The 18,373-nt window shown below is 48.2% G+C and overlaps 1 protein-coding gene across 2 annotated transcripts; it reads right to left on the reverse strand.

Moving 5' to 3' along the window:
• Positions 1–345: 345 nt before the first annotated feature.
• Positions 346–18,373, reverse strand: Bri3bp (BRI3 binding protein). 2 transcript variants are annotated; one of them, XM_060382305.1, is made up of 4 exons: positions 18,045–18,373; positions 8,856–8,958; positions 8,568–8,657; positions 6,559–6,674 (listed from the first exon to the last, which is right to left on the reverse strand). In XM_060382305.1, the coding sequence occupies exons 1-4, from the start codon at positions 18,270–18,272 to the stop codon at positions 6,559–6,561; spliced, it is 537 nt and encodes a 178-aa protein (XP_060238288.1). In that variant the 5' UTR covers positions 18,273–18,373. The 2 variants fall into 2 exon arrangements, with proteins under 2 accessions (XP_021502915.1, XP_060238288.1); XM_021647240.2 differs by lacking the exon at positions 8,568–8,657 and having other exon boundaries at positions 346–6,666; positions 18,045–18,372.

The raw sequence follows: 18,373 nt of genomic DNA on the forward strand, positions 1-18,373 counted from the left end.
AGTTCTGCGATGGTCAGGGCAACATATTCAGATCCTGTCTCAAAAATAAAATAAATACATAAAATAAAAATGATGGGGCTGGAGAGATGGCTCAGTGGTTAAGAGCACTGGCTGCTCTTGCAGAGGACCTGGGTTTGCTTCCCAGTACCCGTAATGGAGGCATCTGTAACTTCAATTCTGACCCCTTCTTCGGGCCTCAAAGGGCACCAGGGACACACAAGGTACAGATTCATGCAGGCAAAGCAGTCATACACACAAAATTAAAATCTGAAACCATGAAAGTGACTCTCTAATTAGGGGAGTACCCACGGGTGCCTCACCAAAATGAAGAAATCCACGCAAGAGTCCAAACAACAAAATTACAGTAAACATTTATTAAGCCATAATGTTCACAATGTTTTCATCCAGTTCTTAAGTCGATCTACAAAGATCTCTAACATCAAAGCCAGTGATTAATAAATAACAGGAATGTATCCATTACTTTGCAAAAAATTAATAAGCCTTTTTCTATATAAGATATTCGTAGAATCAGCTTCCCAACTAAGGTATGCGCAAGCGCACGTGTGCACGCGCCCCACTTTGTTCACACAGAATGGCTTTCTATCAAACTAAACACTATATAAAATTTCTAAGCCAAGACACAAAACAGGAACTCGGACATTATTGGTTTAAAAAAAAAGGAATATAATTTGCAGCTAAGAACAGGGAAATAATTATCTCATGGGGGATTTAACTGCACACTAATCACCATCACAAGAAATTAATTTAATTACAGGATATTCAGAGATTTATCACAGTTGCAGACAGAAAACTGACACAACAGCAAAAAGCTTGAAATCTGCAGAGACGCTGGGGCAGGGAGTCAATCATGCCATCAGCTGCCACAGCTGTCCGGGTGACAAGGTGTGCTTCCTGTGCCACCAAGACAGAACAGGTTCTCCGTGTCCGTCCTAGCTATGGAGGGTCATCACCAAAGAGCAAAACACAGAAGGATGCCAGTCAGGGCATTAGCAGTTGTCTAGTGATAAGGATATTGGGGTTAAAATGAATACATATATATATATATTCAATATGAATATACATATATATATATATATGTATATGTGTGTGTGTGTATATGTATGTATATATATTCATTCACAGGTAAGGGGCCCAAAGCCCAATTACTTAAATGGTCATAAGCAAAACCATTGAGGAATGGGCACAGGTTGTTTTGAAAAGAAGCTTGCATGCTAGAGGAAGAGCTGACGAGCCCAGGACCTGAAAGTTAAAAGGTTGGGAAAGGCGCCCAGGGAATTCCTTGTAGCTATAGGTGCACACCAGGTGCGCCAGCACTGGCTTTCTGGTTAAATTAGGTAATGCAAAACCTGCTGGGGGGGGGGGGGGGGGCTGGAGAGATGGCTCAGTGGCTAAGAGTACTGTCTGCTCTTCCAAAGGACCTGGGTTCAATTCCCAGCACCCACATGGCAGCTCACAACTGCCTATAACCCCAATTCCAAGAGCTCTGACACCTTCACAGTATGCACATAAAATAAAATTAAAATTAAAAAAAAAAAAAACCTACTGGGAGGCTGGGTGTGGTAGTGCACACCTTTAATCCCAGCACTTGGGAGGCAGAAGCAGATGGGTTCTGTGAGTTTAAGGCCAGCCTGGGCCAGCTTGGGTAGAGTGCTTACTGACTCTTTGAGCAAAAATTGAGTTCGTTTGCTGAGACAGGGTCTTGCCTTGTAGACCAGGATGACTTTGAGCTCACCACCTTTCTGTCTATCTCCCAAGTTCTGGGATTGTAACCACACCTGAGTTCCTGGTCATATTATTTACAGCCATCTGAGAGCAGGCCATGTGAGTAACCAGAGCTATTCACACCGGCCCGCATGGGTATGCCAAGGCCAGCTCCCAACCACAGGCTGCCCCTGGAGGTTCTCAGGGAGTACCTAGGAAAGACGCGGCCACTTCCCCTGACGGTCATAAAAGGCTACCCTCAGCTCTGCTCATAACCCCTGTGGTCTGCTGGGCCTCATTTTCAGGTTGCCTCTCGGGACTGCCCCTGGGTCACTTTTATGAACAGAGGACCCCATTATGATTCACAAGGCCAGCAGGGAGGATATTCTTTTCCATACTTTATTGCCAGTAAGAAGAAAGCCAGGGCTCAACAAAGGCCCCAAAGGGCGGAAGATGCTGGTGGCAATGGAAAGTCCATCTGGGAAAGGTGCCTGTGCTACACCAACAGGGAAGAAATCACTCCATAAACACCGACCATAAGCTGGGGCTGGGCTGATTTGGTAGAGTGCTTATGCAGCACGGTGGAGGCCCTGGGTCCCATCCGGTCACTACTTAGCCAGGTGTGGTGGCACCTGTCTCTTAATCCTAGAGTGGTGTGGAGGCAGGACCAGGAGTTCAAGGTCATTTTCGGCCACACAGCCTGTTTAAGACCAGCCAGGGCTACAAGAGAACCCATCTCAAAACAAAACAACAGGGTTGGAGAGATTGCTCGTGGTCAGAGCTCCGGATGTTCTTCCAGAGGACAATGGTTTCATTTCCAGCATCCACATGGCAGCTGACAACTGTCAGTAACTCTAATTCCAGGGGATCTGACACCCTCCTCTCGCCTCTGCAGGCACCAGGCATGTACGTGGTACACAGACATACAAGCAGACAAAACACCCATATACATAAAATTTTCAAAATAAAAGGTCACCATTGAAAATCACCAACCCCAACATGCCCACCTAGACCCAGTACTTCAGAGATAGCCAATATAACCTCAAGCCTGTCCTTGGAAAAGTATTTAATGTGAGGAAGAACCCTCGGGGGTATTAACACTGGTTTTAAGACAGTTAAAATCCTAACCCTGTCTTTTCATTTAAAAACATTATATATGGATTTATTTGGGGGAAGGGGTTGCAAGCCATGATCCATGTGCAGAGGTCAGAGGAAAATCTGTGAGAGTGGTCTGCCTCCTTTCAACATGTGGGTCCCGGGAATTAAATTCAAGCTTAGTAGCAAGTACCTTTACCCACTGATCCACATCAATGGCCCCTGACCCTTATATATAACAGATCCACAGTAGCTGCCGTCATAATGTTTCTTTATCATGTTATTCAGTTGAGGAGATGTACACAGCCCTGAAATAAGGCATGAAATAAGGTACAAAAATACATCTTTCCACATACAAAAGAGATGGGGGGAAAGGGAGGTCAATAAGCTGCATACTTCCACAGAACAGAGAGAAAAAAAGATGTGTTAGAGATACATCCAAACAAGAGGGGCAGCAGTGCATACCTATAATCCCAGCACTCAGGAGGAAGAAGCAGGCAGATTTCTGTGAGTTCCAGGGCAGCCTGGACTACAAAGCAAGTCTAGGCTACACAAAGAAACCCTGTCTTAAAAAAACAAAAACAAAACCAAAACAAAACAAAAAAAAAAAAGACCACCACCACCGCCAAAAAAAGAAGAAAAAAAATCCACCCAGGGCTATACAGAGAGAGACCCTGCCTCAAAAAGAAAAAGAAAAAAAAAAAGAGAATACGTAAAATGTATGCATCAAACACCATCTGAAGCTTTAAAAACTACTAGAATTTCAACTAACACTCCATTCTGACTTGTGCATTCTTCCATTTAGAATGAAGGCATCTTGGGGCTGGACTCTAGAATGCTCTCTTAACATGCAGAGAACATGTTTCACACCAAGTACCCAAACACCGAAAGGACTGCATACAATGGGTGTGCTGCCCTCCATCTGTCATCCTTGCACTCAGGAGGTGGAGGCCAGAGGGTCCGAAGTTTAAGGCCAGTCTCAGCTACTTAGCAAGTTCAATACTAGTCTAATATACATGAGACCCTGTCGCTAATAATTAAATGTAAAAATTAAAATGAAGGCATTTTGTGTGTGTGTGTGTGTGTGTGTGTGTGTGTGTATCAAACTATAAAACTACCTTTAGAGTTTTAGACCAACTACATTTGGTCAGGCCAAAAAAAAGTTGCAGAATTTTTTTTTAACCTTTTTTGTTGTTATTATTGTTTTGAGACAAGATCTCAAATGTGACTCTGGCTGTCCTGGAACTCACTACATAGACCAGACTGGCCTCAAACTCAAGAGATCTGCCTGCCCCTGGCCCTTGTGTGCGTGCTAGTTCACCTGGCTTCTGTATTTGCTATGCTGGCCTGGAACATACTACTCAGACCAGGTGGCCTCCAAATAGCAGCAACCCTCCTGCCTTTGCCTCCTGAATACTAGGATTGCACACTCTGCTCCAGTGGACCAACTGTCAAGGACCCTACTTAGGACATCTCAGTGGCCATCCATAAGAGGAGCCAAGGCAAGAGCAGGCTTTACAGAAGGCAACTGCCACCAAGCCAACATCTGCAAAACAATCTTTTGGTAAGATACAGCCAGACATTTGAATGAAAAGAGGACATTCAGTGTGCCCCTCCCCAACTACTTGTACCCCATACTCCATGTAGATTTAGCTACATTATCTAAACAATATAAATGGAATGTTTCACATCAGAACTCATGTGTTCCCAGTGTCCTTGGTCTGGGTTCCAGAAGGGAATGAAATTCAAGAAAGTAGGAGTCTCATACAGTCACCTCGAGAACGGAGGTCTCTCTCAGACACACCCTCAGAAAGACCTGAATCTGTCTTCCAGACACTTGCAACCAAAGACAGAACTTCACAGACACACAGCACCAGCCCTGGCACTTGCTGGGTCCCTCCACCAAGGTCCGCCATGACAGCTGACAGGTGTCTCCACCAAGCTGAAGTTGGAACTCAGTGGCTCCAGGGTTCACTGAAGGACAGCAGAGACAGCAGCAATCCGGCAAAGGCCGGCTCTCTTTCCACAGAATGCTGGCAGAGGGATTTCGCCTCCAGTCTCTGACCCCAGAGGCTAAGCTAAATCAGCAACGCCCTGGACCCCAGATGAAAAGCACCTAAGACACATAATTATAAAAATTTCAGGACAAACAATTCATATCCCAAGGTGGCTTATGCCTAAGAATGTTCTAGAAGCAATGAAATGAAGGATCTTACTGGCCATGAACAGTTCCTTTTTCTTCTATGGTCCTGAGTCGGTTAAAAGCAAAGGAAACCTTGGGGGGTGCAGCCTTGCTGGGCCACAGAGGAAGACAATGCAACCAGTCCTGATGAGACCTGATAGGCTAGGGTCAAATAGAAGGGGAGGAGGACCTTTCCTATCAGGGGACTACGGAAGGGGCATAGGGAAAGGGGAAGGAAGGTGATTGGGAGGAAACAAGGGAGGGGGGGCCACAGCCGGGATACAAGTTGAATAAATTGTAATAAATGATAATAATAATAATAAAAAAAGCAAAGGAAACTAGCAAATTGTCAGGGTCCCCCTGGCTATCTGAGCTTCACGGGCAAATAGGGAACATGAGTTTTAGCTGGACTCTGGGATTATCTTCAGGGTCCACCCAGGAAGTTCTTGGCATCAAACTCCAAAGACATTTTGCAGCCCCAGCCATGTATTTTCCTTCTGGAAAGGCTGGGGGTTAGTCTACATTAAAAACCAGGAAGGAGAAAAAGATCCCAGGATGTCTGTGGGTACCTTCATTCAGAAATACAGTGGACGGGGTGGAGGTGGGCTCAGCATTCTCAGCACCATAAAAAAAAAAAAAAAAAAAAAAAACAGAAATGGACAGGAGGAAACACAATTAACTGAGCTCACAGGGCCCCCAGGATCCCAGACTCTGAACCTCAAGTGTCCACAATAACAAGAGACAGCTCTCATTAACCAAATCTCCCCCAACCCCAAGAGACATACAATAAAGGTCACATTTGGGAGTAGGAAGGTATCACACACAGTGCTCACCCAGCAGCCAATTTAGGCTTCCTTAAAAACTTCAAGTGCTCCCTTCAAAGTTCTGATAAACTTGACTCCATCTGCCTTTATTTAAAAACCTTACAAAAGATGTACTTAAATGGTTGAAAAAAATTAACTTTATGTTCTATGCACGGATAAACTTATCTGACTACACAGCTAAAGGAATATAGATCCGTTGCTTAGAAAATATGTTTTCCCACTAGCAACACTCTAAGTTCTACATAAGTTCATTCTTCTCCAATGGGTCCTAAGTAGAACGCAGTGGGAAATAACCATGTGTGGCATTCTTGCTTGGTTTATTGGGAGGGCTGGGGTTTGGTAGGATTGCCGGCTGTTTTCTTCTTTTGTTGTCGTTTGACCAGCTGACACTCTTGGGCGGCCGGGAAGCTGACGGTCACTTATCCTTGGCGCGGTCGAGGCTCTCCAGCACCCTGTTGAGGCGGATGTTGAGCAATCTCACCTGGTTCTCCAGGTGTTCTAGCTTCTCCTCCACACTGGGGCTGCTGAGGCTACCAGGACTGCCTCGCCAGTAGCCCATGGGCCCCGTCATGAAGTAGATAGCCACCACGAGGCAGAGCGGCAGCACGGCGTGCTCAGGCTCGCCCTCGTGCTTGTGCAGGATGTACACGCAGGACATGGAGAACAGGATGACTCGTACCAGCCAGAAGAAGCGGCCGAACACCAGGTGCAGGAGGCTGAAGGTGAAGCCCAAGGTCAGAGACAAGAACCAGTAGGCCAGGAGGACCACACCAACCAGCACCAGGGCTCGGGTGGGACTGCTGGACACGGAGGCTGGGCTGAAGTACTGGGACAGGTTGGACACTGTGAAACAGAGGACAGGGCCAGTTATTCCCATGTAGTCACGACCTTCTCTGAAATCAGCTGAGGCAAGGAAGCTCAGGGACTGGACCGTGGGCTCCCGCCACAACCCAACACAATGAAAGCAAAGATAAGCAACCACTTTGGCCTCTAAACTACCAGAGGAGGTATAAGTGGTCCCTCAGGATGGTCTATCTATGAGTTTAAACCACCTTTCGTGGGGCTGGAGAGATGGCCCAGCAGTTAAAAGCACTGGCTGCGTCTTGCAGAAGACCCAGGTCGATTTCCAGCAACCTCATGGTGGTTCAGAACCCCCATGGAACTCGAGGGGAACACTGACACGACCTCAGGTACTGCATACAAGTGTTAAACAGATGTGCATGCAGGCAAAACACCCATAACACGCAAAAACAAGTAATACATCTCAGAAATATTTTCATAAGCTCGGCGGTGATAGCTCACACTTTCAATCCCAGCACTCACGATCTCTGTGAGTTGGAAGCCAGCCTGGTCTATAGAGTGAGTTCCAGAACAGCCGGGGCTACAAAGAGAAACCCATTTTTATAAAAAAAAAAAAAAAAAAGGATGCTGGAATTCCATTTCAAATCCTTGTGTTTGCAATGTTTCCTCAGGCTTGTCACGGTGGCTCACATGGGCCATCCTAGCACTTGGGAAGCTGAGGGAGGAGGATCAGGAGTTCAAGGTCATCCTTGGCTCTACCATAGTGAGCCTGAGGCTACTGTGGAGTACAAGTGACCCCGTCTCAGAAACAAAGCAAAATTACAACCACAAAAACAAAAATTAACAGCAAATCAGAAATGGTAAAATTGATTTCACCAACTTTGCGTTGGTGGGAGGGGGGTCCTCATGTAGAACAGGCTGGCCTTGAACTCACAGAGCTCTGCCTGCCTCTGAGTACGGGGAATAAAGGCATGAGCCACCATGCCAGGGTAAAGTTCACCAATTTCTTTTCCCTGTGACATGGCCAATAGAACACTTCAATGTATCTCAAAGCTTACTGCTGTCACACTGATCTGAGTGGGGGAGTCTCCACTGTAACTAACACCCTGAAAAAACGATGGGAAAGGAAGTGCTCGGGAACTGAGAGCAACCACCAAGGCAGCCCTCACACCCTTGGTTCTGAGCTTGAGTCACAGTTCCCAGAGGCCTTAGGGTACCCTGCAGGTTATCAAAGCCAAGAGGGAAACTCACACCACAGAGACAAGGTATTTCACCTCCCCCACCAGCAGCTCTCAGGTGATAGCAGTCGGCCAAGTTTCCTCAGTGATGTAGCTACCCCGCTCTGCAGCTTCCCAGCCAGGGCTGCATGCAATGCCTTGCAATCAGGTTTATCTCTATAGGCTCGCTGCCAAGGGATGGCGTCCCGGAGTTGCACAATCCCAGTAGGTGATGGCTGAAGCAGCCTGGCAGGATTGCACGCAGTTGCAGCGTTTGGGGACGTGTTGGCTCAGCTCGGTCCCAGGGAGACTGCGCACCACACGGCATCCTCTGAGAGCCACACCTGTCACCTGTTCAGCACCCGAGCAGCAAGTTGGGGCGACCTGGTATGAGGCCTTTTGAAGGTTAAACTCAGTGATTCAAGGCTGGAAGTGGTAAAGAGCTGACAATAGTGGTGATGTGTGGGCTCCACCTTGAACTCTGGTCCCACACCTATAAAGAAGGGATGCCCAGGACTAATGAGTTCTGAGAGGATCCTGTTACAAGGCTATATCCGTGTTTTGAGTCTGCCACAACTGACCCCCATACACCAGGTAATTGATGATCATTACATGGTGAAATTCATCTTCCCAGTTCGAGGTCCAAGGACCACGCTCCCAAAGTGTGCCCTCCCCTGACTACTGATTTTGTCTATGACTATGCTGAAACATAGCTCTGAGGATGAGGGCTCTTCGGAGCACCCTTCTGGCCTCTCCTGGCTTCCAGGAACTCCAGGAGGCCCATGGCACCGTCACTACAGGCTCTGCCTCCATTATCTGCACAGCCTTTGAAACTCCATGGACCACACATTCAACTATTAAAGGTAAAACACTCCTTCCCACCTGTGGTCCTCCATTCCCTCAAGCCTTTCATGTACCCCCAGCTGGGGGGCACGGAATCTCCCCCATACAGTGAGACTGCACCCCAAAACAAAAGCACACAAACAACACCCTGCACAACATCCCCATACCTACCATCCAGTCCAAGGACTTCTAAGAGCTCCATCCAAACTTTCCATACTGTTTCTACAAACGTGTCCACTCCCTGCACGAACCGCTCAGTCAGCCTGGACAGTAACTGCAGGGATGAGAAGACAGTAAGAAATCAACCAACACACTGTCATTCCCATCCAGTCAAGCACTGGAGTGTGAGCTCGGGAGAGGGCACCTCAACAGGAAGACCAGGAGCAGCCGCACGGGCAGCCTACAGTCAAGCGATGAACAGAAAGTGATAGCTGGCCCACCACCAGGTAGAATGTGGAAAGCCCCTCAATCACACACACCGAGAGACACTTGGGGTGGGGGTGGCTACATCAAGTGTCTGCACTGCTCTGGCAATTTCTCCTATAGTTCCGCTGGTTTTTGATCAAGGCTTCTGCTTCCTCAGCCTGACAGTTTCTGTCCTTGAGATGTTTCACAGGGCAGCTGGCTCTCTGAGGGACCTCCAAGGCTCTCCAAGGAAGCCTGAGGCATGCAGCAAGGGCTCATGTTCTGTGTATGGCCTCAGAGAGTGTCATTAGCTCTCCAAGTTGATTTGCAAAAGCCAGTAGACCTGGAAATCAGAAATTCCAGCTACTGCCTGATTTCCTCTTATTTTCTTTTGAATAAGTGATCGTGCTGGCTAGTTTCATGTCAACTTGGCACAAGCTAGAGTCATAAGAAAGGAGGGAGCCTCAATGGAGAAAATGCCTAAGAGCGGGCTGCAGGGAAGCCTGTACAGCATTTTCTCAATTAGGGATTGACAGGGGTGGGAGGCCCAGCCCATTGTGGATGGGGCCGTTCCTGGGCCATGCCTGGGTTCTATAAAAAAGCAGGCTGAGCTAGCCATGGGGAGCAAGCTGGTAAGCAGCACCCCTCCATGGCCTCTGCATCAGCTCCTGCCTCCAGGTTCCTGCCCTACTTCAGTTCCTGTCCTAACTTTCTTCAGTAATGAATAGTGATATGAAAGCATAAGCCAAATGTATGCTTTGGCTTCTATCTGGGAGGAAATAAATGCTTTCCTTCCTTTGCTTTGGCCATGGTGTCTCACACACAGCAACATTAACCCTAATTAGGATGGTGATATTATATACACCTAGCATAAAACTCAAAGCCGGGGCTGGGATGCAAGTCAGTGGATGATGTTTTCCTAGCATGTATAATATCCCAAGTTCAGTTCTCAGCAGCACATAGACGGGGCAGCTCAAACTGAATGCAACCCCAGTTCCACCAGCTCTGATGCCTTCCTCTGTCCTGTGTGTGTGTGTGTGTGTGTGCACAAGTTCACGCACACAGCTTAATAAAACTAATCTTAAAAAATACAAAAGCCAGGCATAGTGGTGCTTGCCTTTAGTCAGAGCGCTACGGAACACAGGTGGGTGGACCTCTGTGAGTTCAAAGCCAGCCTGGTCTACATATACATAGTAAGTTCTGGGACAGGCAGAGCTTGCATACTGAGATGGTGTTTCAAGAAACAAAACAACAGCAAACCAATAAGAAAGAAACAAACACACACAGACACACACACACAGGAAAGGAAGAAGGGAAGGGAATAGGGAGAAAGGCAGCAGTACAGTTTTCAATGGCACCAGCTGCCCGGGTAGTACTGGGCAGGAGTTCTTTTAGGGTAAGCTTCTGACTCATGCTGGATCTTCCAGGCCTTGGTTTTCCCAACCTGAAAATGGGACCAAGAGAGAGGATTCAACACAGGCAGTTGAAAAGGCTCAATATGGTAGCAAGTCAACTGGGCCCATTTCAAGTGGCAGGAGTTCAGGGCTGCTGCGGTTGTCCAGTCAAACCAGTGAGTGACAGGATGGCAAGGAGGGGCTCCTGGGAGGTCAAATCCAGACCACTGGTTCTTTCTCAGGCTGGGAACTGGCCAGGAGGGAGAAGACACTCTAGGGCTGATCCCCACCCCTGCCCTTTCAGCCTTGGCTGGAGAACATGCAGGCCCCTCTGGCAAAGCTAGACATGGAAGGAGACCATGGACTTTATAGAAATGATAGGGTTCAGCTGTGTTCTCCCAAATTTGAATGTGAAACCTAGTCCCTAGTGAGGGAACATTTAAAGACAGGGTCTTTTTGTTTTGTTTTGTTTTGTTTTGTTTTGTTTGAGACAGGGTTTCTCTGTGTAGCCTTGGCTGTCCTACACTGGATTTGTAGACCAGGCTGGCCTTGAACTCACAGAGATCTGCCTGCCTCCACCTCCCCAAGTGCTGGAATTAAAGACCTGCACCACCAGGCCCGGATGAAGACAGGGTCTTTCAAGAAGTGATCTGTCTACAATGAGATCACTAAGGTAGGCCAAGTCTACTAGGGCAAAGATAGTGTGTAGGTAGGCTTGTCATCCCAGCTGCTCAGGAGGCTAAGGCAGGTGTGTGTGTGCACAGCGGAGTGGGGGTGGTGGAGAGGTGTCTCTGCCAACACCAGGGCTGGCAGAGTAAGGATCCGATGATTCCCGTGATCCAGATGGGGCCAGAAGGAAATCCGGTTCAACAAGACTCAGTAGCTGCTATTGACTCAAACTTCTAGAGTCTGACACCAGGAAGTTTATTTTAGGCATATTTAAGTACAGCACAATTTGAGGGGGAGGGGAAGGTTTCCTGGAGCAACATAATCCCATGCGCACAAGGAGACATAATAATTGCATCAAAACTCTTCTCAAAGTACACGTCAACGTCACTTCTTCCATGAAGATGGGTTCTAAACATGGGCTTCATGGGTTATCTTTTTTTCTTTTTCTTTTTTGCTTTTGGAAACAAGGTTTCTGTGTAGCCCTGACTGTCCTGGAACTTGCTCTGTAGGTCAGGCTGTCCTGCAACTCACAGAGATTAGCCTGCCTCAGCCTCCCCGAGTGCTGGAATTAGAGGTATGTGCCACCACCACCCAGCCACCTGTGTTTTCTTAAGGGCCTAGGGGAAGATCTGGTGTTGTCTCGGTCACACAGCTGGCACAAAGGTCATCTGGGTTACCAAGTACCTCTGGTCCTGTTTGTGGGAGCCTGGGGAAGCCTCTGGCCATATGGATAATGCAGGGGTCATCTAGACTATTAGCCACCTCCAGTCCTGGTTGTGGGAGCTTAGGGGGAGCCAAGTATGGCCTGGACATATACCCTAGCACCTCCATTCCCAGGCCTCTAGGCAGAAACAGGTTATACATCTTTTCCCTTAAAGAGACAAGGCTGCATGTTTAACATTCTTGGTTTCCCTAGTGCTTATCTGTGAGGGCAAGGACCTCTGTGCTCCCAAACAGGCAGAAGACTGAACGTTCAAGGCCTGCCTTGGGCTAAAGAATGAGCCCCAGACCAACCAGGACATCTTAGTAAGACCCCCTCATCTCAAAATTAAAACAGTTAAGGGGTATAGCTCAGGGGTAGAATGTTTGCCTAGCATGTATATGAGGCCCTGGGTCTCAGTACAAAAAAAAAAAAAAAAAAAAAAAAAAAGCCAGGTGGTGGTAGCATATGCCTTTAATGCCAGCATTTGGGATGCAAAGGCATTTGGAGGTCTGTGAGTTCGAGGCTAGCCAGGTCTACAGAGTGAGATCTAGGACAGCCAGAACTACACAGAGAGACCCTGCCTCAAAAAAATTAATTAATTAATTAATTTTAAAAAAAGGAAGAGAGAAATAACATCAGAGACACACAGAGCAGAGCACAGCCACCAGAACAGAGGAGGGCAGGACAACTCTGTGGAATGGGGTTCTCTCCTCCCACCTTTTTGCCGGTTTGGGGATTGAACTCAGTTCACTGTGCATCTATAGCAAGTGCCTTTACCCACTGAGCCACCTCTCAAGGACAGCTTTCAAATCCTGATCCTCCTGCTCCTACTCATTCAGTGTGGGGGTTACCCAACATGCCTGGCTTTATTTTTTTAAAGATTAGGTCCCATGTATCCTATTTTTCTGGTGTTTTGGAGATACCTATTTTAGTCTCTGTCTCTCTCTCGATGAGCTGGCCTCAAACTTTCAGTGACAAGCCCTTATCCCCCCACCCCCATCTCCTGGGTGCTGAGATTGCAGACATGCACTAATTCTCCTGGCTGCTTTTTATCTTAGCCTTTCTCCCACCTCCGTATACTTTTCTTTCCAGGGGATCTGATGCCCTCTTCCAGCACCCATGGGCATGTGTACTCACATGCTCAAGTCCACACACAGATACACATATTAAAAGTTATTTAAAAATAAGGTTTTTTTTAAAAAAAATAAAAAATTTAAAAAGTTGGATTGTTTGAAAAATGATGGCTCAAGCTTACACACACACACACACAAATACACAAACACAAACACATACACAGTGAGTAAAATACTTCCATGCAAGCAGCCACAGAAGGAAAGTTCTATAAAAACAGAAAAGACCAGCTGTTCAACTCCAGACTAGCAAAGGAAACAAAGCAAACGCCCTAGAAAAGACAGAAGGGGGGGGGGCACGGGACGGGACACAGGACAATCTCTTCTTCCCAAGCCAGCCTGGTCTACAAAGGACAGCCAAGGCTACACAGAGAAACCTTGTTGTCTTGGAAAAACAAAAACAAAACAACAACAAAAAGTAAACATTTAGAATATATGGAGACAGAGTTTACATAGTACAGCTCACAGGACAACAGGGATGGGATGGAGCCTCTCACGTCCAGAGGGCAACTTGGTCACATCTCTCTACAGTAAAATTTCAAAAGAGGGAGCTGCAGAGGTGGCTCCTTGGATGAACACCCTTGCTGTTCCTGCAGCCAGCATGCGCTCAGTTGCCAGCACCCACACCAAGCAGCTCACAAACACTAGCAACTCCAGCTCCAGGGCATTAGCGCCTCTCCTGGCCTCTGTGGGTATCTGCACTCATGTGCACAAACAAAAATAGGGAAGCAGTGGTACTATACTCCTTTAATCCCAGCACTCAGGAGGCAGAAGCAAGTGGATCTCTGAACTTGAAGTCAGCCTGGTCTACACAGAGAAATCCTATCTCATAAAACCAGAAACCATAAATAATAATAATGATAATTCATTTTTGTAAGTCATCCCTCCTAACATTCATAGAGCCCTGGGTTCTATCCCAAGTATGCCATGAGCTGGGTGTGGTGGCTCATGTCTGAAAATCTAGCACTTAGAAGCTGGGGGTAAGAAGTGTCAGGAGTTCAAAGCCAGCCTAAGATACAGGAGACCCTGGAGAGAGGAAGAGTGAAGGGGAGGGAGGGGGGAGAGAGAGGAAAGAAGGAAGGAAGGGAAGAAGGGAGGGAGGGAGGGAGGAGGGAAGGAAGGAAGGAAGGAAGGAAGGAAGGAAGGAAGGAAAAAGAAAGAAAGAAAGAAAGAAAGAAAGAAAGAAAGAAAGAAAGAAAGAAAGAAAGAAAGAAAGAAAGAGAGGGCTCTGTGGGTAAGAGAGCTTACTGGGCAAGCAGGAGGACCTCAATTCCAATCCCCAGGAACCACTTAAAAAGCCAGATGTGGCCATGTACTGGTATATTTCTGTAACCAATATTTTATAAGTGGAGACAGCAGGATTGCTCTTACTAGCCTAACTCCAGGCTCAGTGACAGATACCCTGTTTCAAGGGAATAAGACAAAGAGTGACAGAATGGGAAAATTCAAAAGTCCTCCTCTGGCCGGGTGTAGTGGCTCAAGCCTTTAATCCCAGCATTCAGGAGGCAGACACAGGTGGATCTCTGTGAGTTCGAGGCCAGCCTGGTCTACTGGACTTGTGTGCCCACACACATGCACACTAAAAATAGGGAGTATTTTAGCCCATGCCTGTGGCTCAAGCAACTCTGGAGGTTGAGGCAGGACAGCACAAGGCCAGGATGAATACATAGCAAGACTCCACCTCAAAAATTAAAAGAAAATGAAGCAAAAACCTTAAGCATTATATTTCAAGTGAAGTACAAGGGAGCAGGGCTTCCGTGGGCAGTGAGGACAAAGATGAATTGAGAGTAGATGTAATTATGATAGAATGGTGAAGACAGGAAGGAACTACTCAGTAATCTGGTGGTTGATTTTTTTTTCTCTAAATATTTAAAGTATGTGTATATGTGTGCCTGTGCACATGAGTACAATACCCATGGAGTCCAGGGGAGGGTGTCAAATCGCCTGGGACTGAAGTTACCAACTACTGATCGGAAGCCTCTGAAAGAGTAGCCAGTGTTGTCAGATCCTCAGGTCACCCCTCTAGCCCCTGGCTTGATGTTCTGACTGAATGAAATTAGAGGTTCATTTGTTAGGAAACTAAAATTATCTTAAGTTCATGAAGGACATCGCCTTCCACCATGTGGGCGAACTCGGGCCGGGCCATCAGGCTTGGTGGCAAGCACCTATACCTGCTGAGCCGTCTCACCTGTCCTCATGGATGCTTTGCATAGAGCTTGTGGGCCAGTGATGACCTACCACGGGGAAAGCACGATTTGAAAGAACAACTCTTGTGGGTGTGGGTACATTCCACCGTGAAGGTCAGAGGACAACTTACAGGAACCAGTTTCTCCCTCCACCATATGGGGGAGGGAAGGAACTCAAGACTTAAAGGCAAGCACACTGGCACCTTCACCGGCTGAGCCATCATCTGGGTCCTCAGTTAATTTTAACTAAAGGAAAAGCCTGCTGCGTAGCTCTAACAGGCCCAGGCTTACTAATTAGATTCAAACCTGCCTTGCGGGTAAGGATGTTTTTAAAGTTTGTTTCCCAGGCATGATGGCCCATGTCTTTAAATCCAGCACCCCAGAGGCAAAGACAGGCAGAGCTCAAGATCAGACTTTGTGTGAAATAAGCCTTGCGCATGATCACATGGCTTTGAGTTGCCTCCGGGGCCTCCACGCTCTGAGGGCTGGGCTGTGGAGTTTTATGGTTTGGCTGGTTGGTTGGTTTGGTTTGGTTTTTGAGGCAGGGTTTTTCTGTGTAACCCTGGCTGTCCTGGAACTAGCTCTGTAGACCAGACTGGCCTCAAAATCCACCAGCCTCTGCCTCCTGAGTGCTGGGATCAAGGGCATGCACCACCACCACCACCTGGCCAGGGGCTATGGTTCTGATCACTTCTCTATGTCTCATTTGGGCAGGAGAGAATCTGGGAGGTTGGTTGTGACTGGGTTGTACATACTGCACACTGAACACCTGCTTGTCAGTGGTGGGAAATTTTTATACACGGAAGGGCTTTGTCTAACAGAAGTGTATTAACTCCTTCATTCATTTGAAAGTTATTAAGGAAAGTGGGGCTCCAGTGGTAGCCTCAGTGCTTAGTGTGTACAAGGTTGTGGGTTCAATCCCCATCACCTGGTACATTCATGTAATACCAGGTTTCAAAACAACCATAAAGGAGGCTGGAAAGTTGAATCAGCATTTAAATATTCATGCTGCTGTTACCTAGGACCCAACTTTGGTTCCCAGCACCCATGTGAGACAGCTCATAACTGCCTGAAACTCCAGCTCCAGGGCATCCGATGCTCTCTCCTGGGCAAGTGCACTGTGTATAACCACCACAGCCATACGAATACATATAACTAAAAATAAAAATACAGCCAGGCTTGGATGCACACACCACTACTCTCAGCGCTTGGGAAACAGAGCCAGGTGAGGCTCTTCTGAGCTAGAGGCCAGCCTCGTCTACATACAGAGAACCCTGTCTCAAAAAAAAAAAACAAAAACACAACAACAAAGAAAAAAGGGGGCAATTTGAGTTCTTAATGTTTTCCCTCATGCTAAGGACCAATAAACTTTCTAAACTTTTATATCTTAAGTCTCTAAATACTCCAGCAGAACTAAGAAATGTTCAATTAAATTACCCTACAGCCAGGAAATACCAAAAGGGAACTGTCCAGAGCCATGATTCTGGCCCAGGAAGGAACCAGCTGCATTGACAAATCATAAAAAAAGAACTGTTGTTCCCATCCCCATTTAACAGGCAGAGAAACTGAGATTTAAAGAAGTAAAGCCAGGAACAGGCAAGATGGCTCGGCCTGTAAAAGTGTTTGCCACCGGGCCTGATGACCACATATGGTTTCCCAAGACCCACAGGGAAGCAGAGAACTTTAAAGATGCTTTAAAGCTGTCTTCTGACTTTTCACCTGTTCATGTGCGCAGGCAATCAACAAATTGACGTAAAAAGTATTTAAAAGTAAAGTCATTTAGGGCAGGTAGTGGTGCTCACCTTTAATCCCAGCCCTCGGGGCAGACAGAGTCTGGCGGATCTCTGTGAGCTTGAGGCCAGTCTGGTCTACAGAGTGAGTTCTAGGTCAGCCAGGGCTATTACACTGAGAAACCCTGTCTCGAAAAACCACTAAATAAATAAATAAATAAATTTAAAATAAATAAAGTCGCCGGGGCTAGGGGAGATGGCACAGTCGATAGAGCTTCCGGTACAAGCATGTGGAGGACCTGGGTTCTCGAGAGGATCCGAGTTCAATACCAAGGAAGCTGCTGGGGAGGTGGAAGCAAGAAGCTTCCAGCGGCCCAGTGGCCCCCTGGCCAGCCAGCCTGGCCTAATCTTCGAACTTCAGGGCAATAAAGGAACTTGTCTCAAAATACAAAAGCGGGTGGATGATTCTTGAGGTTGAAAACCTGAAACTGACCTCTGGACTCCACAATCACACACACCAAAGGAAGCCACAGGCCTAGCCTCATTCGGCTGGAAAGAGAGGGCCCCAACTTGGGCCCAAAGTTCTCTGGACTCCACAAGCCCAAGGCCAGACGAAACATGAGGAAGGCAAAAGAACCGCGTGCATCTAGACTTCTCTTTTCTCAGCATGGTGCACCCAATATAGGTGACCCGGTGGAGAGAGGAGAGCCCTTTGGTGGAAGGAGTCATCCCAGGCTCGGAGACCCTAGTCCCCCAAGCTAAACCGAACACCCCCAGGCTCCAACCGAGAGGTGCCTCATCCCCACCCCAAACACACAGTAGGCGCTCAGGTTGCCAAAGCAATAGCTCAGACTCCATAGCTCCCTGGAAAGGAGAACTCGGCCCAGACATCTCTGAAGCAAGGGGTAAAAGGCGGAAGGCCCATGGGGCCCGGCCGCGAGGGGACCCGGACGTCCCCAGCGCCTGGCTCATAGTGGGCGACCATTGAGACGCGACCGGTGAGCGCGCGGGCGTCACGAGCTCCCGGGGGCCCGCGCTTGGCCCGGGATGCAGCAGGCCGCGATCGTCCCCAGCCCGGGTGCACCCCCACCCCCCCAACAACGGTCTCCCGGTCCCGCAAGGTGACCGCGGCGCGCCGCCCACCTTCTGAGCCGCGCGCACGTTGTCCTCTCCGAAGAGGCTGCTCACGCTCTGCGAGAAGCTGCTGGTCGCGCGCCGGTGGCTGTTCTTGTCCGCAGCCCCGCGGCCCCGAGCCCCCTGCGCTCCAGGGGCCACCAGCGCCAGCAGCAGCAGCAGTGCCAGAAGCAGAACTGGCAGCAGCACCGGCAGCCCAGCCCGGAGCCGGGGCTCCTGGGACGCGCGCGCGCCCATGCTCGGCCTAGGGAGGAGGGTCGTGAGGTTGGGGGGGGGGGAGAGGGCGGAGCACGCGGCCACCGAGGGCTCCGGTCCGCACCGCGTGGGCGCGCCGTCGC

Source organism: Meriones unguiculatus, chromosome 4 (assembly GCF_030254825.1).
Source record: "Meriones unguiculatus strain TT.TT164.6M chromosome 4, Bangor_MerUng_6.1, whole genome shotgun sequence".
Classification (NCBI taxonomy): Eukaryota; Metazoa; Chordata; class Mammalia; order Rodentia; family Muridae; genus Meriones; species Meriones unguiculatus.

Excerpts from the sequence above, each read along its gene's own strand:
- Bri3bp (XM_021647240.2), bottom strand. The coding sequence starts at position 18,272 with ATGGGCGCGCGCGCGTCCCAGGAGCCCCGGCTCCGGGCTGGGCTGCCG. Across the intron at positions 8,959-18,044 it reads ACGTGCGCGCGGCTCAGAAG|TTACTGTCCAGGCTGACTGA; the intron begins GTGGGCGGCGCG and ends TCATCCCTGCAG. Across the intron at positions 6,667-8,855 it reads AGAAGTCCTTGGACTGGATG|TGTCCAACCTGTCCCAGTAC; the intron begins GTAGGTATGGGG and ends TCTGTTTCACAG.